Genomic DNA, 25,417 nt, shown 5'->3' on the forward strand with positions numbered 1-25,417 from the left:
TCAAGCCTATAGTTAGGGGACAGGTCAGAATCTCAGAAGAGGGGTCGAGACCAGAGACATATACAGCAGGTTCTTGAATAATGTTCTTTCATTCAGCGTCGTTTCGTTATAATATAGATGAGATGCTGTAGGAACTTAAGTCTTGTTTACACCGATGGTAACACTGGTTTCATGGTATGTCATTTCACTTAAAGTCGCAGAACCTGTTGAAGACGTTCAGTGAGGGCTTACTGTGCGCGAGGGTGATTGTAACCACTGCTGGTCTTAACGACCCGGAGACTGAGACCCTCCTTCTGCCTCTGCTAACCAGAGTGGATTCTGAAGTGTGCCGTTAGGGGGCCTGACCGATACAGGGTTGGTAGCACCAAGAGTGGAGCTGAGGATGACTCAGCGGGGGGGGAGGGCAGGAAATGGGGGCCCTCCAGGCTCAGCCAGGCCACAGAGGACAGATATCAAGTGTCATCTGCTGGTCTGAGGCCAGTGGAATGTCTGCTGACAGGAGGAGCTGGAGAACTGGAGACCCCCTGTGAAGTGAGATGGGACACAGTCCACAGACCGCCCTCACTCCTGACACCAGCTGCCGGTGTCCCCACGTCCACCTGTAAGTTCTATAAGTCTCTAGAAGGACTCACAGGGTCTCACGGAAAGCTGTGCTGCTCATGGTAACAGGTTGTTAAAGGGAAAGGATATCAGTTAAAATCAGCCAGAGGCAGAGGCACACTGGACATGCTCTGCCCAGACTAGAACCAGAGAACTAACGTCCCCCAGGCGCTCCCCTCAAACAGTGACTGATGGCGGATGGTGAATACGTAACCCAGTTCTCTTGGCTCGTGAGTGGATGCTCTGAGGACTGTTCTTCACTGACTCCCAGACTTTCCCAGCAAGAGTAAGCTCGTCACCTGTGGTGGCAACTGCTTGATCACGTACCCTTCCTAGGCTCCCCCCACTTCCCTGTCTCATTTTCTCTCCACTGGTACTTCCTGGAATCATCTCCCTCCTTGTCTCAAAGAAAACACATTGGAATCAGTACTGGCTCTGTCCACCGTATCTGAGACAATGCTCTTACGAGCAGGGACTGGAACTGGGTCTGACCGCCTCTGCGTATCCCGTGCTGAGCAACCCAGTGCCCACAAATGGCAGGTGCTTGGTAAGCATGTTCGGCCAGTACATATGGAATCCCCACTATGGCTGAATGCATCCTTTTTATATAGGTTATCTAACATCATCGTTATAACAGCCCTAGGAAGTAGCTACTATTACTATCACTCTTACTTCATAGACAAGGACCCCAAGGGGGATGGTACCTGCTCAAAGCAATATGGCCAGTCCTGGAAGAAGTCTGAGCCTTTCTCGAGTCCACCACAGGGGTGGATGGTGGCGGACCAGAGAGCCAAAGGAACGAGGGGAAGGCGGGAGGCCCTGGCTCACCCTGCTGGCAGCTGGGTGCTGTGCAGTCTGTCTTGGATGCATCTGTCACACACACACAGGGTAAATGAGTCCATTCTCTGTGAATTATCTGCTAGCCGGCAGCTCCATCCATCTGCTCATTAACACAACAGAAAGAATATCGAAGGAGTCTTCTGATTCCCAGTCCCGGGGTAACCAATCACATAACTTGGAAAACACTCTTTAGTAAGTCTGATCAAAGTCTGGTTGTGCAATAATTAGAAACCATGGCCTCTCCCTCCAGGCTGGGGGCTCATACACAACGGTTGGGTGAGCTTTTTATTTGGGTCTGACCAAAAACCTAGACGGATCCATTTTCTCCTAATTTATACCCATTTTAATGGGGAAAGCAGTAGGAGGCTGAGTTTTTTCTGGGAGACCCATCGGCTCTGTGTCTGCAGCAGGCAAGAAGTGAGGGGGTGGGGAGCATATATTAAAATGAGCCCACGAACTGCCCATAAACAAGCCCCTTAGAGAGCAGGCACCAATGGCAGGTCCAGGGCTGAGCGGGAAGCAGAATCCCTTCTCTCATTGAGGTCCCCACAGCAGGGGCAATGGGACAGGGGAGTGTGGTCAGGGTCAAACACTGGAGACCACAGATCCCATGGGCAAAAGAGGGTGGGCAGGAGGGAGGTCCAGCTGGAGGACCAGGTGATTCCTTCATTGATCCATTGAATAAATATTTATTGAGGACCTACTATGCGCCTGCACTGTGCATGGGGATCAGATGGTGAATAAAAAAGTGCCTGCCCTTAAAGACTGCACAGGCCAGTGAGGACCGTGGTTCCTCCTGGTGGAGAAAGTAAAGTCCAGAGTCCAGAACGTGGGCGCACGTCCGGAAGAGGAGGAGTGTGGGGGCAGAGGCCAGACAGACCTCGCCCCCAGCGCTGAGAACAGACAAGTCTTCCTCCTCCCAGAATCTCTGGGGATATCCTGCAGATCTGGAGATGCACCTTGCTGTCCCCCGAGCCTCGTTTGTCTCCTGGCCCTCAGTCTCTCTTGTACTGGATGTTGGCACCCAAGAACAGGAAGTCCTAGGAGAGACAAGACAGAGCAGGATGGTTAAAGCATCCCCGACTCCAAAAAGTGCATTTCTGATTTAAAAGGAGGCCCACGTCTGTGGAAACTCTGCCAGCAACCAGGCCAGGGCGTAAATCGCGAGTGTGCCTCTGCCCCCATGGTCTCCATAAAGCACAGCTTTTGCCAGCTACTTTCCCTAAGGTGGTGATTTATCTGCCGTTTCCCAAGCTGCTGCTTCCTGGCAGGCCTCATAAATGTCCTTTGTGTCACCTAAATGTTCTCTCTTTGGCAAATATTACAAAATTGTGAGCTTCTGGAGTTTATGTTCCTACCTCCTTAGGGGTCTCCATCACCAAAGGGGCAGGGATTCTAAAGTTAAAGCAAAGTCCTAGTCTTTTCCATAGCAATACATCCCCTGCCTTTGGGCATCAAATGAATGGACAGAATTGACCTCAAAATATGAATGACTATGATAGCCTATAATACATCTTCCAATAACTTCCCACGTGCCAAACTGAGCTAGAAGCTTTTGTACTTGACCTCTCATTGTTTCAAGAGCCCGGTGGGGTTTGAGCTATACCCCATTGTACAGAAGAAAAAACTGAGGCCAGCTGCATGAATTGTTGCTCAGTCTTTGCTTTGAACAACACTCTGACTCTTTGTAAACTCTCAACAGCAGTTGAGTGTTGAGTATCTTTGTACCCAAAAGACTTTTGGACATTTGATTTTCAAGTATACCAGTTGGCCAGTGTTTCAGTGCTCCTGACCACCCTCCGACCCTTCATTCTCTTCAGTAGCTGTTGTTTGCTGGATGTTGATGATGTACCAGGCACAATGCAGCATCTCCTTTGATGCTCACAAGCCCACCATCCCAGACAGCCCATCTGCAGATGCTATTCTAGAAAGATAACCTGAACTGTGGGGCATAGATGGACCATAAAATGCTCGATCAGAATAGTGGATAGAATAGTGAAGAATTAGATATATTCCTTGATGTTAAAATAGTTAAGTAAATTATAGTTCATCTGGTGGGTGAGACAGTACTTAACATTGGGGTCGGGGCGTGGGCAGGGGAAGACTAAATTGCAACAAAAACAAAGAGAACAGGTATGAGCACCAGCAATGTAACTATTCAAACCACACAAATATTTTTTTAAAATGCTTAGAGACATAAAAAATACTCAAGGAAGTACACCAAAATTCAAACTGTGGGTGTATGTGGAGGGCAATGGGTCTGGGAGGGGGAGCACACCAAACATATATTTATAATAAAGCTCTTCCACTTGGGAATTTAGAAGATGTTTTAAAAAGTTACAAATGGCTTTTAGAACTTGGCCTGTCCGCATATGTAAGATTGCAGTATTTTAAAATGAGCTGGTCTTGAGGTTACCCCAGGCCACTCCCAGTGAAGGGCAGAACAGTGTAGCACAGACCTTGTCAACCGCCTCCCGCTCCAACAGAAGCACCATTTCTGAAGGACAGGTGGACGTCCTGTGGCATCCAGCATCCCACCCAGTCCAGGCTTTCCCAGCTGCAGGGCTTGGCTGGACCTCACCCACCGAGCTTTAGCCTCTGAACCTGGAGAGCTAAACAATCCCCTCCCCAAATCTTCCGAGCCCCCTGAACTCACTGACCTTGTGGATCTGGAGAACAGGGTCGTAGAGCCAAATACGTTGTAGCAGAGGAAGGGGGAAACCTGTTGCCAATTTGTCTGGAGGTTGAGGCACAACATTGAGAGAGATTTGTTAATAACAATTATAAACAAAGATTAAAAAATAATACCTCTGTGCAAACTTTATACACAGAATATTCTCATTTAATAATCACCAAAGACTCTGAGGGAGATGAGATTATTCTTTTCGTTTTTCAGATAAGGAAACTGAGGCACCGAGCGGCCAAGTAACTGATCCTAGGTCACTGAGCTAGGAAGGGGCAGAACTGGGGTGAAAGCCCAGGAAGGCTGCCGTTGGAGCCTGAGCTCGCAGCCATGAGGCTGTGGAAGGAGTGGTAGGTTGGGCGGGACACGCCATGGTAAGAAGCTGTGGGCATCTGCTCTCTGTCCTCCACCCTCACTTTGCTTTCTATTGCAGCCAAATGAGATAGAGCCTCATGGAAACAGGGTTTAGTCATATATATATATATATATAAATCTTAATCTTTACCCAAGAATATTTTTCCATTGTGGTTTTGTTTTTTAGATAGAGTGTGGGGGAGGGTGGGAGACATGTCCATTGGTGGCCTCCTGCACGACTCTGACTAGGGCCGGGGATCAAACCTGCAACTCAGGTATATGCCCTTGACCAGAATGAACCTGCGACCCTTCAGTCCACAGGTTGTGGCTTTAACCGCTGAGCCAAACCGGTCAGGGGATGGGGTTTAGGTCTTGATGCTTTCTTTTTTGACTAGGGAGTTGGCAACTGACTCAGAAATGTGGATTCAGAGGTGGACTACCTTGCGCTCTCTGCGTTAACTTAGTCTTTAGTCTTCCACTTGCCACTTCATGGTTTAGGGGGCACTTCTGTGAGTGTCCAAAGAGCTGCCCCAGTCCCTCAACCTGTATTAAGCCCCGGAGGGAAATGAGGTTGACTTCAACACTCCCCTTGCAAAAACAGGCAGGCCACTGACACTCATAGAAAAGTGACCCACCCAAGGTCTCATAGACTGCAGTAGAGCCCTGTTCCCCAATTCCAAGTCCAGCCCTCTTTCCTCCCAAAAGTAGTGTCCACTCTTGACTAGGAAAAATCCATGGTGATTCTTACCATTGACCTCCTGGTAGAGGGTGTCTAGAAGGTAGTAGTTGAGCAGCGCCTCTAACAGCTCCACCTGGTGGGGAACAGTAGAATGGCACATGTGGTCTCTTCACCTGGTGGCCACAGCGTTCTCCACCTGGCAGAGAACACTGTGACCACATGTGCCACATTGCCTACCAATAAGCCTCCACACAGCCAGCCTTGAGATGAGGTGGTGCTGTATGTGCTGACATGACAAAAAGGCCTGAAAAAAGCAAATTTCAGATAGATGCCTACATCAAGATGTACACTTATATGTGTGCAAAGAGATAGAAAACTGTTGGAAGACTGCACACCCAACCACCTTTCCTGTAAGAAAAACTTCAAGGTCTGGCTGAGCCTTATCTTCAGTATTTAATTTTTCTTACAGTGAGAGTGTTTTCCTGAATTGCTTGTGCAATAAACAAAATTTGAGAAACACAACTTTTAACACTATGAGCCAGGTATAGGGCTCAGATCATTACGTATATCTACTTCAGTCCTCACAATAACCCCTTTAAGTTGACACTAGTGTCCCCATTTCACAGAAAAGAAAACTGAGGCCGACAGAATGAACGTGACCTGTTAGAAACTGGGCAGCAGGGTCAGAATTTGAATCCAGATTTAGCTGATTCTATCATTCTTGCTTATTTTTTTTTTTAATCCCATGTTCCAAAAACCTGATGAATAACTTTTTTGTGGATCTTTACATATGTTCTACTTTATTTATTTATTTATTTATTTATTTATTTATTTATTTATATCCTCACCCGAGGACTTATTATTATTATTATTATTATTTGCATTTATCTTCAGATAGAGTGGGAGGGAGAGAGGGAAGAAGAGAGAGAGAGAAACCTCAATGTGAGAGAGACACATCGAGTGGCTGCCACCTGCACAACCCCAACTGGGGCCGGGGACAAACTGCAACCGAAGTACATGCCCTTAGCGGGAACCGAACCCGGGACTCTCTGGTCCGTGGGCCAACGCTCTAACTGCTGAGCCAAACTGGCCAGGACCATATGTTTTACTTTAAAGAACATTTTTACATGCCATGCACCAATACAATATTAGTGCATCATTCTTTACTTTATTCTCTCAAAGGAGTCATCCTTTCGGGTCCCTGTGGGCAGTGCCTCTCCCCACACTTTAGGTGTTTATTTCCTCTTCATAAGTACTTAGGGGAAAGTTGAGAAGAGAGAGCAGGGTGAGGGTGGTTGGAGGAGGTCAGTATCCCTGGGACAGTAAAGAGGAAAACAATGAAAGGTTAAAGTCGTCCCGTCCCCTCCTTGGCCTGCGAGGAGCAGCTGCCATCACCCATCTTCCCCCTTTTCAGAAATCTCCCCGTGACTGCTTCAGCCCAAGCCCAGCTTCCCATTCTCTTTCCTCCTTTAACAGGGGGCCGTCTATTTCACCACTTTTTCCTCTGTGGAATCGCCTCTTGGTTTTGTTGTGTCCAACCATCCATTTCTCTTGTTTTAGTAACTGAGTTCCCCCTACTTTCCCCTGGGGAACCCTCCTTTCCAGTTTCAGTCCATATTTTGGGGGACTGCAGATTCTGGCTTCAGAAAACCCATCCTTGGCTGATTGACCTTTTTGAATTTCTGGTCACAGTGATTGGCTAAAGAATGGGCACACGGTTAAGAATGATCCAATGAGAGTTAGCACAGGGATTTAAAAAAATTTTTCTTTGTAGGTTTTGAAAAATGAAACTACAGGAAATATGGGGGGGGGGTTCACCAATGGGAATAATCTGCCTGAGAATAAAGCCAACAATGATGAAAACAGACAGAGGAATGGAGAGAGAATCTTGATGCATTAATTTGAACACCTGGATCCAGCTATGCCCGAAATGTCTAGCCTTAGTTTTCTTTGTTGTCCTTTAATTATATGATTCTATACATTCCTCTTGTATACTGAAGACATTTTTAGTTGGCTTTCTATTTCTTGCAGTTAAAATAATTAGGCCCAACAGAAGATTTAATTTGTCTTATATTGGGATGTAACTTTTGCTTGGCCCCATGTTTTATGTCCTTGAGAGCTTCTACGCTTTTCTAGGGCAGAGAGCAACTCTTCTCCTGTTCTACTTTCTACTCTTAGGCACCATAGCATTGCTTAGTAAACACTCTGAATTAATTAATACCCCAGTCATTCAATAATAATAACTTACATTGAATACTCCAACTTTAGACTCTTTCACTTCCACGTGTATCCTAAAAAGAATCAGAGACGATTCAGAGATGTGGGTATTATGTCCACGGGAGACCTAAGCAATGTGACGGTCCCCAGAAACGAGGATGCACTGGCTTGAGAAGGCACAAGGCCAAGGGTGGGGTAGGGTTGGGAGTGAAAAAGATGACTGAATAACTGAAAACAATGATATCACCTTATTGGGAAGACTTGAAGAGGGGAGGTGGGTAGTGTAAACACGCTCAATCTTTATCTCTCACTTCAGGAAGTCAGTATAGCTGCTGCCTAACATTCATAGGTTAAGAAACAGCAGTATTAGTACATTCTGTAGAAGGCCGGAAGTAATGAGGGTTAGGTGGAAAGGAAGTATGTGGAAGCAGGGCCAGTGGGGCAAAAAAATTGACCAACTGGGGTAAAATGAAAGTTTTTCTTTCAAATGTTGGGTCCCTAACATTGACAGGAGGATCTGGTCACATTCCCCATCCCCAGCTCCAGAGAATCAGCTACAGTGCCAGATGGAGAGAGCCCAGTGGAGCGCCCCCATGTGGGTGGGAGGCTGACTTACTTTTCTGGCTTCAGGAACCCAGTGATCCTGCTGGTGTTGAAGGTCACCATGGCGGACAAGTTAGTGGTCTGGAAATTCCAGTAGAAGGAAATAGTTCTGAATGAGGGATGTGGTCATGTACAGGAAAGATAACTATAAAGACCAGCTGTCTTCTCTAAACAAACAGCTCAGTGAATTAAAGCAGGAGCCCATCTATTAGGCTATAGACTCCCAGAAGGTTCACTGTAGAGGCTGGATAAATGTTTGAACGTAAACTTGAACATTTTTGCTTGAAATTGTTGACTATGATAGCAATTAAACCTTGAACAGACTACCGGGAGAAAGTGTGGTGTACCTGTCTTTGGAGATCTCTAAAGGGATCATTTCTAGCTATCTCAGAGCTAAAATTCAGCCCTAGTAATATAATAATAATGATAATATAATAATAGGTTATGTTTTAATTTAAAATATATTGATAACAATTTTCATAACAATAATAACAATATCAAATTGTAGATATAGCATTTAGGTGCAATTACCCTTCCAGAAATTTGTCTTGTTGAGTTTCAAACCTAAAATGAAAGCAAAGTTCTCCATCCAGTGAGCAAGGGCCCCAAAAGGCTCCGAATACCTCCTCAATAAGATAGGGTTCATTGGGAGAGGAGCAACGCTCAGCATTTAACTCAGAGAGAATTTAATACAGGGAATTGGTTATATAAGTGATGGAATTGCTGAGAATCCAAAAACAAACAAAAAAAGAGTTGAAGAGGCAACTCAGAGATTAGCTGAGGCAGGAAGCTGTTTCCACCCCAAGACCAAAAGAACAGAGGTGATTGGGGTTATGGGGCTACCATGGAGGAGACACAGTCATGCCCCCAGTCTTTGACCAAGACAAAGAGAGGGGAAAAAAAAAATACTCTGCTTCTTCCTTCTTTCTGCCCTCCATTCTCCTGATAGTGCCTGCCAGCTGTATGTCAGCCTGCCAGGGATCCTGGGAAATGTAGTCTTTGGAGGGTCAGATATCTACAGAGCAGAGCAATCAGGTCAAAGACGCCTATACCTTCCTCCCCACAGAAGCCTAAACTCATTTAGTGGGAGATAAATACATTTGCAAAGATATATATATATATATATATATATATATATATATATATATATTTATATATTTATATATTTATAACAAATGTAACGAAGAAAAATGATAGAGTGCTACAAGAGAAAAATGACAAGGGGCCTAAGGTAGAATGGGATGAGAGCAATAAAGAAAGGCCTCTTTGAGGAAGTCATATTCAGGTTGAAATCTGAAGGAATTTGACAGGTGGTCAGTGGGGGGAAAGCACACAGGAAAAAGGAAGAGCATTTGCAGAAACAAACCTTACCACTGCAAGCTGGAAGACAGACTCCTTGGCAGAGTTTGGCAGGAGCACAAAGCCCTCAATCTCCATCTGGGGGGCCAAGGAGATATTCCCAGGGCTGAAGTTCAGGACAGGGGCAGAGACCACTCTTCCCTGGAGCTCCAAGTTCATGTTGGGGTAGAGTCTGGCTAACTGGGGACAGAATGAGGAGATTATGTCAAGAGAGGGAAACATTCAGGTTGGCCAGGAGAGTCTGGAGAAAGTCAGATACATCTGACAATGCTTTTTGGTTGATTTCATTTCCATAAACTGCGCTGCGCTTTTTTCTCTTAGCGGCGTAACAGGCCGTCTTCCCATGCCAGGCATATAGAGTTTACATCATCTATGTCTCGGCCCCACTGCAGTCCACTGTGCATGAGTACTGTTGGGCATGAAGTTGTCTCTAAGGTTTTGCCAGTATAATGACCACTCCCTGTATACCTTGGCTAGTATTTGGGGGGATACATTCATGCAAGTGGAATTCCTGAGTCAAAAGGCAGGGGTATTTCTAAAGCTTTTTTTTTTTTTAATTGTTTTTGAGTTGATTTTAGAGAGAGGAAGGGAGAGGGAGGGAGAGATAGAAAGATCGATGAGAGAGAACATTGATTGGTTGCCTCCTGCATGCCCCCTACTGGGGATCGGGCCCACAACCTGGGCATGTGCCCTGACCAGGAATCGAACTGGGCACGCACTTGGTGCATGGGTCAACGCTCAACCACTGAGCCACACCGGCCGGGCTCTAAAGCTTTATTTGGTCTGCGGGTCGATGCTCTAACTGCTGGGCCAAACTGGCCAGGGCAGATATTTTTAGAGCATTCTGACAGGAGTTGCCCAATTCTCCTCCAGAAGGGTCAGACGCAGTTTTTCACTCTCCACTCTTTCCCCGGGCAGGGGTAAGAGCTATTGTTTCTCACACCCTCATCACAATCAGGTAACTACGTAACAGAGATCAGACTCTAACGTTTTTTGGAATATGACACAACTGGATCCCTCCGTTTCAAAGGTGCTCATAATTTTCTGTTTAACTAGAGGTAGGTACAGGATTTAACTGGGGTGCGGAGGGGCAGGACTGTTCCTTCTTGGGGGGGGGCGCTGGTGAAAGAACAGCCCCATGGGCCTTTCAGTCATGCAAATATCAAATCCACATCCCATCGCAAAAGGGAGATGTTTGGAAACTGAGGAGGTACACCTGATTTCTGGGAGTAAATGAGATGCTGCCCAAGAAGATTTTAGCCCAGCAAAGAGAGCTACCAGGTTATTCTCTGTTTACTACGGAGGTGGGCTGAGCTGTTTCCCTGCCTGGTTGAATATGACGCGAGCAGGAACGGGAAGGAGAGTCTGCTCCTCTTTCTGGGGCAAAAGCCCTGCTGGAACCAGGATGTGGCCAACGCTAGAAGAGGCAGTGCTGTGGCAGGTTGGGCTATTGTGGGGCTCTGTGAACAGAAAGAGCCTGTAGGGGGCGCCTGACGGAAGGACGTAGCCCGGGCACTGCAGCGCTAAAATTCCTCTCGGCCATCATCAGGCTTTCTGCCAGGCATGTTAAACACGATAGCCTGTCTGATCTGTGTTTTGGGGGGACCCAGGAGGTGGGGGGGAGGGCAAGTGGATTTCTGGGAGTAAATGAGATGCTGCCCAAGAAGATTTTAGCCCAGCAAAGAGAGCTACAAAGTTGTTCTCTGCAACACTGATGTAGCCAAAGACTGGAAGCAGCCTTCAGGTCCTTCCCTGGATAAATGAGCTCTGGCCAGTCCCTGCAGTGGCCGACTGGTACCCCACAAACCAGAGTGAGCGAGGTCTTTATTGGCCTGTACGGAATGATCTCCTTGTACAGGAAGGGAAAAAATAAGATACAAAATGGTGTGTATAACATACCCCGAGTTATGCAAAAATATAGGGGAAAGACACACAAACTTGAATATACAAAGAGCGTTCCCAGAAGGGGTATAGACTCTAGTAATATTGGTGGACTCAGGGTGGAGATTGGGTGGTGAGGAGACAGGAGTAGACATGAGAATTTCCATTCTATAGCTTTTCATGTCATTTGAATGTTGAACCATGAGAATTTACTATCCAGTCAACAAATAATTGTTTACAGCACCAGGAACAGTGTCTGGTCCCTAGTACGCCCTCTTCAATTGATGTCATTAATGAGGGGACATGCTTTGGAACAGGTTGGCGTTTCTTGGGATTCTCAGATAGCACTGATAAAAGACTAGGCAACTTGTGGTCCCCAGTGACCCGGGGCTCAGGCCTGTGCTCTTGGGGCTTTAAGGGAAGGAAGTCCCAGAACCCACAGCACCCTGGCCTTCCCGGGGCTCGTTGCTGTCCCTGACTCTTGCCGAGAGGAGCATGGAGGTTTTACAGAGAAACACTTGAAAGCTAGCCTGCACCAAGGGCCGAGGGGAGCCTTACCCGAGGGATGAAGGCACGGAAGGACTTGGTGGTCAGTCGGATGGTAGAGCTTTGTGGAACCTACAGTAGAGACACAAAGAAGTTTTAGGGTGCTCCTTCTGGAGCTGAAAGTCTAAACAGAGAGGGAGAGGTGGGGGGTGTTTAGGACTGGCACTTCTTGAATGCCCGGGGTTGCCATGGCAGGGACAAGATGCCTGGCCTGCATTCCACAGGACTACATGAGTCTGCGGGGACTCTGCTCTCCTTGGGACACAGGTGACATGCAGGACCCACTGGGAGGGTTCCTGAAAGTGAAATTTGTGGTCACACAGACCCAGGTCGCTCCTGGCTTTGTCACTGTGTGGTCTCAGGCCACTCCCTTCACCTCTCTGAGTTTCAGCTCCCTCGCCTATAAATGGGTTCATAACAGCCTCCACCTGTCGGGCCATTGCGAGGGCTCAGTGAGATGGTAGGTACACCGCCTCTGGCACGAAGCCTGGCGCATAGTGAGCTCGATAAAACACAGTTATACGATCGCATCCACAGAAGAAAGGACTGCACCACAGGTGGGTGAACGGGATGTGATAATAGGAGGGAAAAGCCTGCGCACGTGTGAGGACTCATTCAAAGGGGAAAAGGTCCCTCCAACCTTCCACCAGACAGTCCCTGATTCATTACCAGGGAAGCGGGGTCATCCAAATGGGACCACCCTGTGTTTCCCCCACTGTGCTGACATTGTTCATGGGCTACAAGAGCTACAGGAAATAACCTTCTGAAACCCAGAAATATTAAAGAGTTAAAAATATTAAAAACATGATCCACTATAAAGTTTAGTATTCCTTATGCAAAGCCACATTTGAGAGAGTTGTTTTAGAGGTAAGTTCTAGGTAGACTTTGTGTCTTCTTTTTACCATGAACCACTAAATCATGTACCCTTTTTACTTTGGCTACGAGGAAGCTCCCAGACAGATTTGTGATTTTTAAAAAATCAATTTATGGGTCCAGTGCCTTCATAATTGTGCTTTACTTTTATTTATTTATGTATTTATTTATGTATGTATGTATTTATTTATTTTATTTAGTATGTGCCCCTAGCGGGAACCAAACCCGGGACTCTCTGGTCTACAGGCTGACGCTCCAACCGCTGAGCCAAACCGGCCAGGGCTATTGTGCTTTACTTTTAACTTGGTCTTTATATACTGTTCTATATAACTTTATGCATTTTATTCTCTAAATTTTTTTTTTTAAAAAAACCTCCACAAACCATCAGAATGAGAGAAAATATGAATTAGAATAACAGATTTAGACAAGAAAGAAAAAAAACCACATTTGTTATAAGAGAGAAAGAACTTTGATTTTTGAGCTTCCTGGCAGCCAGAGTGAAAAAGGAAATTGTGTTAACATACTTTTCCTGGTCTTGATCTTTTTTCTTAGTCATAATTTATTATGTCACTGATATAAATGGGGTAGAAAGGAAAAGAGGAAAGGAAGCCAGGTTACACTGTCATTTGTAAGCATTATTTTGTCACCATCCTCACCATATCATCTGTGACAGAGAAGTTCAGGTACCCTGCCTCATGATATACTAGGCTGGCTGTGTTGAAGACGTAATCAGAAATGGCAAAGTAGACCATTTGGTTGTATTCCTCAGGAAGGCTCATGACAGGAGCCAGGAAGGAAACTGGGGAGCGATGATCAAGGTTAAAAATTTCAGCCTGGAGAGAGAAAATAAGGTCCATTTGAATTTCAAAGTTTATCCCATGGCTGGACATCTGAGCTAGGTAGTCACCTATACAGTTTGATGAGGGGGCATGGCTAGAAACACTGCCTGGAACTCCACCATTAAAGACGTTTCCCTTTGGGTCAAAGTGTTGCATGTCCAGAATACCTTAATAAAAAAAAATAAAACTTGCCAGCTTTGATGTATTAACCCACAAGACCTTCTGGCAAGACCCTCTCGTCAACCTCATCTGCATGGTGGGCAAGGTGAAGGAGAGAAAGAAGAGGGAGGGGAAGTTACAAGGCCTAAGAGTTTCCAGACACTTGTGAGAGGATCCTAGCTCTGGGAACACTCCCCACCACTCCCTATTGCCCTGTTCTCAACACAGCTGGAACCACGGAGAGATGAGGATAGATCTGAAGCCGGGGGACCAGAGGCTCCAAGAAAGAGCTGATCCTGAGGGACGAACACCACACTGAGGCAGGACCCACCAAGCCCCTGCTCTAGGACCCTCACCTTCAACATCACATCCAGCATTTGGGCTGTTTCCCGAGGCGCCTCCATTAAGCTGTAATCAATGCCAATGAAACTGTCAATCTCTGTTGTGACTGTGAATCAAGAGAAGGCAGAATTAGGAGCCAGACATGGAGAAGGGGTGAGGGCTCTGACTTACACTCCTGTGACTTTCTTCAGAGCCCCCTGCCCCTCTGCCTCAAGACCCTCCACCCAGCCCAGTCCTGGGCGAAGAGCTGCTTTGCAGGAAAGACACCAGCTGGATTCTCTTGTCCCACTGGGGGGCTAGCCATGGGGATGGAGGGGTATCTCAGCCTGAGCTTGAGTGGGTCCCAGGGAAATACACACATGCATCCCGCGGGCAGGAGGAGCCCAGGACTTGCTCACATCTGGAGCTCCATGCCAAGGAAGCCACACAAGGGGGAGAATTCTCTAACCAAGGGTATTGCTCCTCAAGTTTACAGTGGAGGCCTTGATCTCAGGGGAAACTGGCCTCCTAGCAACACAGACCAAATAACCAGGGAGGCCAGGCATGTCCAGAGGGCTCAGGCACTTCCCCCTGAAGCCCCGGAGGAACAGGACATCCATGTCTCCCCATGGGTTGTCTGAGCCTCCCTGGGCCTCCATGGCAGGGCGATGTCAACAAGTGGGTGTAAGGGCCTGGGGCTGTGCTCTCAGAGGACTGTCCCCACACACTTTACATGTGCACTCTAGATCCAGGGTCTCCACTTTTGAGAACTGTTCTACTGTGTCACTCACATGTGCAGGCAAAGAGGCTGGGCGAGCTACCTCCTTCCCCATATTGGCAATAGCAGAGGACGGCAGCAAGCCTGCGTGTCCGAAGTCTGGGGACTCGTTAAATAAATGAAGACATACCCAGAGGAGGGACTACTGCACAGCTCTTAAAGTGAGGTCTGTTACAGCTCCGTCGGAGAGCTGTTTGGCAGGATCTGATAGGCTGAAACTGTGCATACCACGTGAGCCTGCAATTTTACCCCTAGGTATCACCTAAAGACAGGCCTTGTATGCACTAGAATATTCAAAGCAGCTCTGTGAAGAATGGTCTGAAACTGAAACTACCCAAATGACCTTCAGCAGTAGAACGGATAAATACATGGAAGGACGTCGACACAGCAAGGGGAATGAATGAACTCGACAGTGCAACAATGTGGATCACACTCCTTTCAAAGTGGAACAAAGAAAGCCTTTGCTTTTGACGAAAGACTTTAAATACTACAAGGTTCCATGTAGGGGCAGAATGCAAAACTCACCTCTGCTGGTAGAAGTGGGGATATTATTGTCCCCTGAGCGGTGGGTAGTGACAGAAGGAGACACAGGGGGGCTTGAAAGAGCAATCATGTTCTGGGAGCTGGTATTACATGTGTTCAGCTTGTGAAAACCCTTCAAGCTGTTCACTGATGATGTGAGCACTTTTCTCTAAGTATTAACTTCCACAAAAAAGTTTTTAAAAATGTGATCAGTTTATAAGTGTTGATCTCCAACATATACAAGTTACAAAAGGACAATGTCTACACTGTATAGATTAATATATTCATAATTATGCATATACACATATATTCATGAACAAAAGAATACATATATGATGTACATTTATAAGCTCATATATATGTATATTTTGTATATGCAAAAAATATATATATTTAAGAGGATACACTCAACACAGAGGTTACCTCTTGGAAGAAAATTTGGGGAGAAAAAGGGACTTTGAATTCTTACTCTCTATACTTTTGTCCCATTTAAGGTTTTATAAGATACATATATGCTTTTAAAAGGATTAATAGAAATAAAATGTCCGGCGGGGGCCACCCTACCTGGCAGAGTTTGGAGATAAGGCTGCAGGTCAGAGGTCACCGATTTCTGGACCATTTCACAAATCTGAAGAGGGTGAGAGAGAGCCTGAGTGGGTTCCCTGGCTTTGGCCTGGCACAGTGCTTATTGCTTTAGTCAAATTGGTTCACATATTTGCTCATTGATCATTGATTCTACAAAAACGTATAAGTACTTATTATGTGCCAGGTACTGAACAAAAGGAAATAATCAGAAACACTTAGGCCCCCACATGGCCCCCAGTAGGGTCCAGTTAGACCTTCCAGTCAATCCCAGGGCTGGACATCTGAGTTATGTAGTCACCTACACAGCCTGCTGAGGGGACATTGGCTGGAGGCACGGCCTGAAACTCCATCATTAAACACAGTTCTTTTGAGAGACCCTGGACTCCCAGAATTTCAAGTGGAATAGCAGAACTAGAAAGTGAGTAGACGTAGCCATCCAAATACGTGAATGCTTAATGTAGATACTTCTCAAATGTCATCCCTTAACAGGTTGGCTGGGTTGATCAGCGTTCTCTGTTTCCCCTGACACATTACAACGTGGCAACGGGGTGCTAGAGAAGGAGACGGGCCTGTTTCCCAACCTCACCTAGACCCCAGGACCCGAGAATAAGAAAAGGCACAGAATGCAGTTTGCCACACCCAATCTGTGGGGTGTGCCTGCTATTTCGATTCGACCACCAGGGGGCACTCAAAGCCAAAGCAGACCTTGAGCCAAGGTGCAGGGGTGTCAGTGTGTGTATTTTCCCCTTAATGACTTTCTCTGTCCCCAAGCACAGTCACTGCTACAGACACAGCTCCAAGCATGTGATACCTCTGAAACGGGAGTTTGGAGTGAAGTGAGTGTTTGGCAGAGACCTCTTTGCTTTAGCCAGAGTCAAAATTTGGAGATTTCACATAATTTTTTTTTAATGGGAAAAACTGATGATATCGCTGCCTTCCCATCCAAGGCAGGTGCTCTTGAGCTTGCCCAGGGAGGCACCGGGGTTCCCACCTGGTTCACACACTCGAAGTTTCCCGCTTGGGCTCTGCGGGCACTGAAGTGCTGATTTTCCTTCTGGCCTTTGTGGAATGCAGGGTAGTGGGGGCAGGTGAGCAGGACCAAACCGGAGACGGGGTGGGCGTCTGCTTGGCACTTGCTTCCTACCCGTGGCCAAGCATCTAACCATTCTCTGCTTTACAAGACAGACTCCGAGTCCAAAGACCTACGTGCTGCTCCCAGCTTGCACACCAGCTCTGTGACCTTCGGCAGATGATTTGTCCTCTCTGGGCCTTGGGCCCAAGTATAACTTGAGCCCAGCCTTTGCATGGCTTGGATATTCTTACCTTGCTCTCCAATATTTTTCGGAATTTGGACTCGATCTTGCTGTGGAAGAGATTCAGCAGCCACCTGGGGAATGGAGCACAGTGGAGGGTCAGCCATGTGCCACAGGCACAGTGATGGTGGGCAGCAGGGAAAGCCATGTCCTGCGCTCCAGCCAGGCCGGTTCTCTACCCCGTCCTGGTACCCTGCTGTGTTCAGAGTCCCAGCTCCCAGCACACTCACTGCTTCGAGGCATCTGGCGTCCCAGCCCCCTGCTAGGACCCAAGCAAGTTCAGTAGATTTGGGGGAGGGGCTCAACAATCCACATTTTCCTAATCAAGGACACTTGACTCAAAGAGACTTGCCCAAGGGCTTGTCTATTTTTCATAAATTCTCCTTTGGCCAAAAGCCCTGGTGTTCCTCCAACAGCCGGATTTCACTTGCCTGATGGTAGTTCCTGGAGTTTTTTGGTGGAAATGGCTCACCAACCCTCCTGGCTTGAATCTGTATCTGTTCATCTCAGCAGTGTCCCCAGGGAATAACCTCCCAGTGCCCGCGATGTGCTCCCGCACCCCAGCCACTGTCTCAGGGGTGACCTACCCCAAGTTTCCCGACATGTCCACCTCCACGTCACGGATGTGGCTGCTGCAGCTGGAGGTTGTGGCCGTGGGCCTCCCCGAGGGCGAGCTGCCCAGGGCGAGGTTGACCGAAATGGTGATGCCCTTGACCTGCAGGTCAAAGGAGCCCCGTAGTCTCCTGGAGGAGGTAAGAGAAGCGATGGTGGATCCCTAGGCTAGAGTCAATCACCATCTGGGGGCGGGATATGAAACAGGAAGTCTAATTCTCACCCCAAACTAAGAGGAGCTGGTGCACACATTTAACTACAAAAAAGTATTGCAAATACTTATTACAAAGCGAAGATTTATTACAAAGAAGACCATAAAAGATCTATACAAAGCCTGGGTTCACTTGTTTATGGTCAGAGTGGGCAAAGGTCTTTCTAGGCAGGATGTAGCTCTCAGAAGCCAAAAAGGAAATAGTTGGTACACATGGCAGCACAGAAAATTAAAACTCCAGTGAACAAAAGAAATGCAAAGTAAAATACAAACAAACAGAAAACAGTGCATCGTGAGTGAGCCAAAGAGCTAATTTCCCTAATAGATGAGCTACTGTATGAACTAATTTCCTTAACATACGAGCTAATTTCCTTAATACACAAAGAACAAGCTTATAAAGAAAGGACAAAGACAACGAAAAAGAAAAAGAAAGAGATCAAAGATATGAACAGGAAGTCTGATTGCAAAGAAGCATGTGAAAAATTATTAAAAATAAACATCACAATGCCAGTCTCCACCCATCCGATGGATACAACTTCTGAAGTTTTCCCCGCAGTGCCTGGGCAGGTGTGGGCACACAGAAGCCCAGGCTCTGTGGCTGGGTGATCACCCCTGGAATACACATTTGTGGGAGCTCTCCTAATTACACACACACACACACACACACACACACACACACACACCTTTGGCCCAGTAATTTGCCTTTTAAGCCTTTACTCTGTGGCTTTTCTGGCCAAGATGTATGTGAGGAGCAGCTCAGTGGAATGTCATGAGTCGCAACAAAAACCAAAAGAGTGACCTATGGGTCAACTAGTGAGGACACATTCAGTAAGTTGTGGGCATCAACGCTACGCAGCCGTTAAAAAGAATAAGGCCGTGAGGATTAACAACACAAAACAAAACAAAAGAAGAAGGCCATCCCTGGCCACTGTGGCTCAGTTGGTTGGAGTGTCATCCTGTAAACCAAAAGGTCGCTGGTTCAATTCCTGGTCGGGGCACATACCTAGGTTGCAGGTACAGGAGGCAACCAGTCGATGTTTCTCTCTCACATAGATGTTTTTTCTCTCTCTCTTCCTTCCTCTCTCTCTGAAGTCAATGAACATATCCTTGGGTGAGGATTAAAATAATAATAATAAATATAATGATAATAATAATGCCAAAGGTGGTCTATCTATACAATGGAATATTACTCATCCATAAAAAGGAACAAGGTCCTAATGCATGCTATACTGTGACGAATCTCAAAAATATTATGCTAAGTGAAAGAAGCCAGACACAAAATGTCACATGTATGATTCCATTGATATGAAATGGTCTGAATGGGCAAATCCATAAACAGAAGGTGGACTGGTGGTTGCCTGGGGGTGGGGAGGGGGATTGGGGAGTGACTGCTTAGTGGGTATGGGGTTACCTGTTGAGGTGGCAACAATGTTTTGGAACTGGATACAGGTGCTGGTTGCGCAACTTTGTGAATGTACCAGATGCGACTGACTTGTATACTTAGAAATAGTTAATGTGGCCTGGCCAGTTTTGCTCAGCAGTTAGAGCGTCGGCCTGTGTACCAGAGAGTCCCAGGTTCGATTCTGGCCAAGGGCATGTACCTCGGTTGCGGTCAGTCCCCAGCCCCAGTTGAGGTCATGTGGGTGGCAACCAATCGATGTGTCTCCCTCACATCGATGTTTCTCTCTCTCTCTCTCCCACTTTGTCTGAAGATAAATGTAAAAATATCATCGGGTGAGGATTTTAAAAAAAATAGTTAATGTTCTGTGAATTGCACCTCAATAAAAATATTATACTGAAAAAAGGTTTAACAAATGAGGCTGAGCTTCACACACTCCTCTGAAGAGACCTTGCATCTCCTTCCGTGGGAAAAGCCAGGGCAGGAGAGTGGGCTTGATCTCTCCCTTGGGAACTGAATGAGTGCGTGTGTAGGTGACCGAGATCGGGCGTCTCTCCAAAGCTCCCGATAGAAACACAATGCGATCCACGTGGCCACTTAACACTCCCTAGTAACCATGTTAAAAAAGGCCAAAAAAAAAAAAGAAAGTAATTCATTTTAATGATCATTTCAACGTGTCATCAATATAAAATTATTAATGGGATTTCTTATCTTCTTTTTTGGGCGAAATCTCCAAATCTGGGGTTTCACGCAGCAGAGCTTGGTTGCTCCCGCCTCTTCTCAAGTCCTCAGTGAAAACAGGTGGCTGGGCCTGGGCCGGTTCGGCTCAGCGGTTAGAGCGTCGGCTTGCGGACTGAAGGTCTCAGGTTTGATTCCGGTCAAGGGCATGTACCTGGGTCCCAGGTTTGACCCCGGGGCCCGGTCGGGGTCGTTCGGGAGACAACCAATCAATGTGTCTCTCTCACATCGATGTTTCTCTCTCTCTCCCTCCCTTCCACTCGGTCTAAAAATGGAAAAATATCCTTGGCTGAGAATGAACAAAAAATAAAATAATAAAATAAATAAACATGTGGCTAGAAGCTACTATGTCAGACAGTGCAGGTGTTAGTGGAAACACGGTCAGGTCACCCAGAAGGGATGGGCAGCCCTCTTGTTATGGGCCCAATCATGCCCTGCCCCCCTCAGCCCGTATGTTGAAGGCCTGAACCCCAGTGCTTCAGAATGTGACTGTGTTGAGACAGAGCCTTTAAAGAGGGAATTAAGTTAAAATAAGGCCACTAGGGTGGGCTCTACTCTGATCGGACTGGTGTCCTTGTGAGAAGGAGACACAGAGACGCCCAGGACATGTGCACAGAGAGAGGGCGGCCATCTGCAAGCCGAGAGAGGACTCAGAAGAAACTAGACCCTCGGACACCTTAATCTTGGACCCCTAGCCCCCAGAAGTATGAGAAAAAGAAATTCCTGTTATTTAAACCATGAGCCTGGGATATTTCGATACGGCAGCCATGAAGACAAACACACCTTCCCTTCAAGGACCTTGGAGGTTCCAAGTGCTAGAGAGTTAGTGCCGGGGAGCCACCCTTGACCAATGGCAAATAGGAAGATAAGGTCACCTATCTGCGTTGGGGTAACTCAGAAGTGTGCTCCAGCCACACTATCTCCAGAGGTTCTCGAGTACCTATCTTCCCTCCCTTCCTGCCTCACTCCCCCAAACCCTGATGGATGCCTTCTGAGATCACTTCCCAGGTAAAGCATTTGCACTTGAACTCTTGCCTTGGAGTCTGCCGCTGGGGGAAGCAAACCAAGAAAACACGATGTTATCTCAAGTAGCCTGTGGACAAACCCATCAAAGAGGCAGAAGATGGGAAGAGATTGGTCCAAGAGCCAGGACTTGCAACCTGGAGGAGCAGGGGGGCATCTCTGGCCTTGGCCTCCCTCCATCCACCATGTGGCCCTTCTGATGAGCTAGGAACCCCTTGGACCCAAGAAGAATGGGGCAAGGCCAAGACTGGGGTCTCGAGAGCCTGGGAGCCGAGCCAACTTACACGAATGACTTGCGCACCTTCCACTTGCCCTGGACACGGATAAAGGAGTCGGAGATGGACAGACTCAGGCCCTGGCCGGGAAGAGGGGTCAAAGCAGAGCTTAGCAGCTCACAGCTGGGGATGTCCAGGCTGAGGAGAGAGACACGAAGGGCAGTGTCAACTCGGCTTGGAGTCTTGCTCTCACCTTGGTACCATCCCCTCCCCAAGCAGGGACTGGACCAGCAGGGCTGCTGCAGGCAGGTGCCTGGTTACCCCCACTTACCAAGCGCCTGCTGTGTGCCCACACCAACCACAGAGCCCTGCTGAGCGCCTCACACCCATCGCGTCACGTGGGCAGCACAGAGCAGGTCAGCACAGTTCTGGTTCCCTTTTCACAGAGGAGGGAATAGAGACTCATGGGAGGGTGTATTTGCCCGAAGCCACACACTGAGGATCAGAGCCCACGAATCTCATGCACCTGGGTGGGATCTGGAGTGCGGCCCATGGACACACACCTCTGGGTTTGCAGCTCCTTCCCCCAGCCATCCCTCCTTCCACACATTCAGGTGGGGGAATCGGGTTCAGGGAAAGCCAAGGGCAGCTCAAGTGAAGATACAAAAGGGGCCCAGCTGGTGTGGCTCAGTGGTTGAGCACCGGGCCCATACACCAAGAGATCACTGGTTCAATTCCCGGTCAGGGCACATGCCCAGGTTGCGGGCCCGATGGCCTGCAGGAGGCAGCTGATGTTTCTATCTCTCTCTCCCTCTCCCTCTCCCTTCCACTCTCTCTCTAAAATCAATAAAAAAATTTTTTTTTTTTTTATCCTCACCCGAGGACATTTTTTCTATTTTTTGTTCAGATAGAGTGTGGGAGGGAGAGAGAGAGAGAAACATCGACGTGAAAGGGACACGTCGAGTGGTTGCCACCCACACGACCCAACCAGGGCCGGGGACAAACTGCAACCGAGGTACGTGCCCTTAGCGGGAACCGAACCCAGGTCTCTCAAGACCGCAGGCCAACGCTCTAACCGCTGAGCCAAACTGGCCAGGGCAATAAAAACTTATTTTAAAAAAAGATACAAAAAGGGCTGAGGACAGCAAACCAAGGTGACACACTCTTGTGGGCCGTCAATAGCAAAAGAACGGTCAAGTCCCATTTTGTTTGTGTGTCACACAGTAGGTGCTCGGCACATGTTTGCTGATGGACTGGATGAAAGAAGGAAGAGAACGGTGGTAGTGAGCCTGGAGGGCGTGATGAGCTGGGGCTCAGTTGCCCTCCTTCTGTTGCCTGCCCCTCAAAAACTGCCTCGCTCTGGCCGGTTTCGCTCAGCCGTTAGAGCGCCGGCCTGTGGACCAGAGAGTCCTGGGTTCGGTTCCTGCTAAGGGCACGTACCTCGGTTGCAGTTTGTCCCCGACCCCAGTTGGGGTCGTGTGGGTGGCAGCCAGTCGATATGTCTCTCTCACATCGATGTTTCTCTCTCTCTCTCTCTTCCTCCCTCTCTCCCTCACGCTCTATCTGAAGATAAATGCAAAAATGTCCTAGGGTAAGGATAAAAAAAAAAAAAAAAGAACTGTCTCATGCCTTTTTTTTTTTTAGCATTAGTTGCTCATATCTAATAATTCTTTGAAGACTCAGTTCAAATGCCACCTTCTCTGGGAAGCTCCCTTGACTCCCCCGGATGTACAAACCTCAGCTCTATCAGTTGGGCCACTGTACCTGAAGTTTAAGGTCTATCTTCCCTTCTAGACTAGGTCCAGGAGTCATACCAGAGCCTGGATCATTATTAACCAAAGGAGGTAGCAATGTCATCCCCATTTTACAGATAAGGAAACTGAGGCTCAGGTCCACAGTTAGTAGGTCTTCATTAATATTTGTTGTGTGAGCGAATAGAGGAGCCTACTTCCCTCCCAGAACTTTCCTCTGGGCTCTGAGAAGAACGATTCCCCTGTCTGTCCCAGGGGGGTCCCGGCCCAATCCTGGGGCTCTTTCTTGCTCTCCAGGCTCCCATGCCTGCCCAGCCCCCTCAGGGCCCTAGCGGAAGTTCCCACCTGTGGAACTCATATTGCCCACGTCCAATATGCTTGATGTTGAAGTCCCCGGAGAAGTCGGGTAGCGTGATTCTGAGCAGCTCACTCTGCAGGACCACCAGCCCCTCCTTGGCCACTGTGGACAGGAAGAAGCTGGGAGTCAGCCTAGCCAGCCTGCCTTCCTCCCCTCCAATCCCTTCAGGGCTCCCACCGCCCTGGGGGCAAAGGCCAACCTCCTTATTAACAAGAATTGCAGCTATGGGTTATGAGCCCTTCTGCATGCCAGGTGGCTTAAGAAAAACCTAGGACGTCACTGCAGTACGTGTGGCATGTGCCCATTTTATGAACGAGGAAGCCAATGCCTGTGTCGGCAACTCCAGGAGGGGAGAAGGGCTGTGTACTTGGGCGGGTGGCTCTCTTTCCTGTCCTTCATGACATCGAGCCTGCATGAAGAAACTACGGATTTTAGGGATAGAATCCTGGCTTTCACATCTTTCTAGCTGGATGACCTTGAACAAGTCCTCGACCTCCACTTTCTCCATCTGTCAAAATGCAATGACAATCCTTTCCTCCGTGGGGGGCATGGGGATTAAAGGAAATCAATGCAGAGCGCAGGGGGCTGGGAGGATCAAAAACACTCCTGGCTTGGTGCCTGGTACACAGCAGGTGCTCAGTCCATGCCGGGAAGAGCAAGGCGGGTTTATATATTCAAAACACAGAAAGGTCCAAAAAGTCCAAGTCTAGAGCTCTGGTTACATAAACATGGTACATTCATTCACATGCAGAAGGAAACAAAAGGCAAATTTTGCCTGATTTAGGGTTTTAATATCAACAGGGTCTTCTGTTTGTTCTGAAACCTGAGGGAGCGAGGATTCTGCCCTCAAGGAGGGCATGTGCACACTGATGACCAACGGTCTGCCTCTTTTCAACTGGCAGTCCTCCCTTCAGCAGAAGCATGTGCCAGCCCCTGTGCCAGAATGCCACCCCCTTGTCTCTGGCTAACTTCCACTTATTTTTTCTGCCTCACCTCCTCCAGGAAGACTTCCCTGATTTCCTTCCTTCTGCTCCCAGACAGTCTGCGCTCCTAACAACCCTACCTGAGGGAATGTTATTACCCCATTTAATAGATAAGGCCATTGAGGCTCCATGAATTGAGGGGCTTCCCTTGATCAATTACTATGGGGTGTGGTATATACCCCACACCCCTTGCCCCCTGGATGGATTAATTCTGCAGCATTGTTTCAGCATATTTTAAAATATACTCCTACTTTTGCTCATTCTCTAAAATGGAGGTATAAAATCATAAAGTACCTAAGGGGCACTAATCTTACAGTACTGCTAGGTAATTAGAAAGTTTTTATGCACACATGTACTCGGATAAGGGGTAGCACTTTCTCAGCACCCAACAGGTGCCCTTGTGCCCCTCCTGGGTCTCCACTGGCCCCCGGAGGTGACCACCATTCTGACTTCTGGTTTCCAGGCACATATTTTCAACCTTTACCAAGACTTTCTCCAGTGGACTTGCTGCAGTCACTGGGTGGTAGCTGGTTTAGTGACACCCACCTCCTGCCCTCCTTCCTTTTTCCGTCTCACTCCACCCCCCCCCCCCTCCTCGTGGTGTGTCCTGGAAGCATCTCCCAAATCAACTACTCACACCCAAGTCCTTGTCTCTGTTGGTTGGCGGGACCCCAGCTAAGACAAGTTAGTGCCTGAGTGGCACAGCAATTGGGTGATGAGGCCAGAGTCCGAGCCAGGGCCCGAAAGGCCACACGGCCGGAGGAAGAGCACCTTATGGGTGCTCCGCCATACCCAGAGCAGCCTGGCGCCAAGCGGGTCCGCCAGTCCAGCCGGCAGCCTTCGTTTCTTACCGTACTCCAGGCCCTTGTCTGTGATCCTGACCACCAGACCGGGGTTGGCACCCAGAGCCCCCGGGAAGGATGTGAGCAGCACCGCCAGCAGCAGAGGGGGCAGGGCCCTGGCTGACGCCCCCAT

General features: G+C 47.9%; 1 protein-coding gene across 1 annotated transcript; it reads right to left on the bottom strand.

The window, feature by feature from the left end:
• Positions 1-25,417, bottom strand: LOC118618447 (lipopolysaccharide binding protein). Its single transcript, XM_036244690.1, is given in 16 exon segments — positions 1-6; positions 2,400-2,480; positions 4,101-4,177; positions 5,226-5,289; positions 7,405-7,447; positions 7,990-8,057; positions 9,348-9,515; positions 11,775-11,834; positions 13,292-13,468; positions 13,990-14,081; positions 15,819-15,882; positions 17,163-17,226; positions 17,740-17,895; positions 21,420-21,548; positions 23,447-23,561; positions 25,294-25,417. Coding segments are annotated over 16 exon segments (1,488 nt in total).

Source organism: Molossus molossus, unplaced genomic scaffold (assembly GCF_014108415.1).
Source record: "Molossus molossus isolate mMolMol1 unplaced genomic scaffold, mMolMol1.p scaffold_m16_p_6, whole genome shotgun sequence".
NCBI classification, from domain to species: domain Eukaryota; kingdom Metazoa; phylum Chordata; class Mammalia; order Chiroptera; family Molossidae; genus Molossus; species Molossus molossus.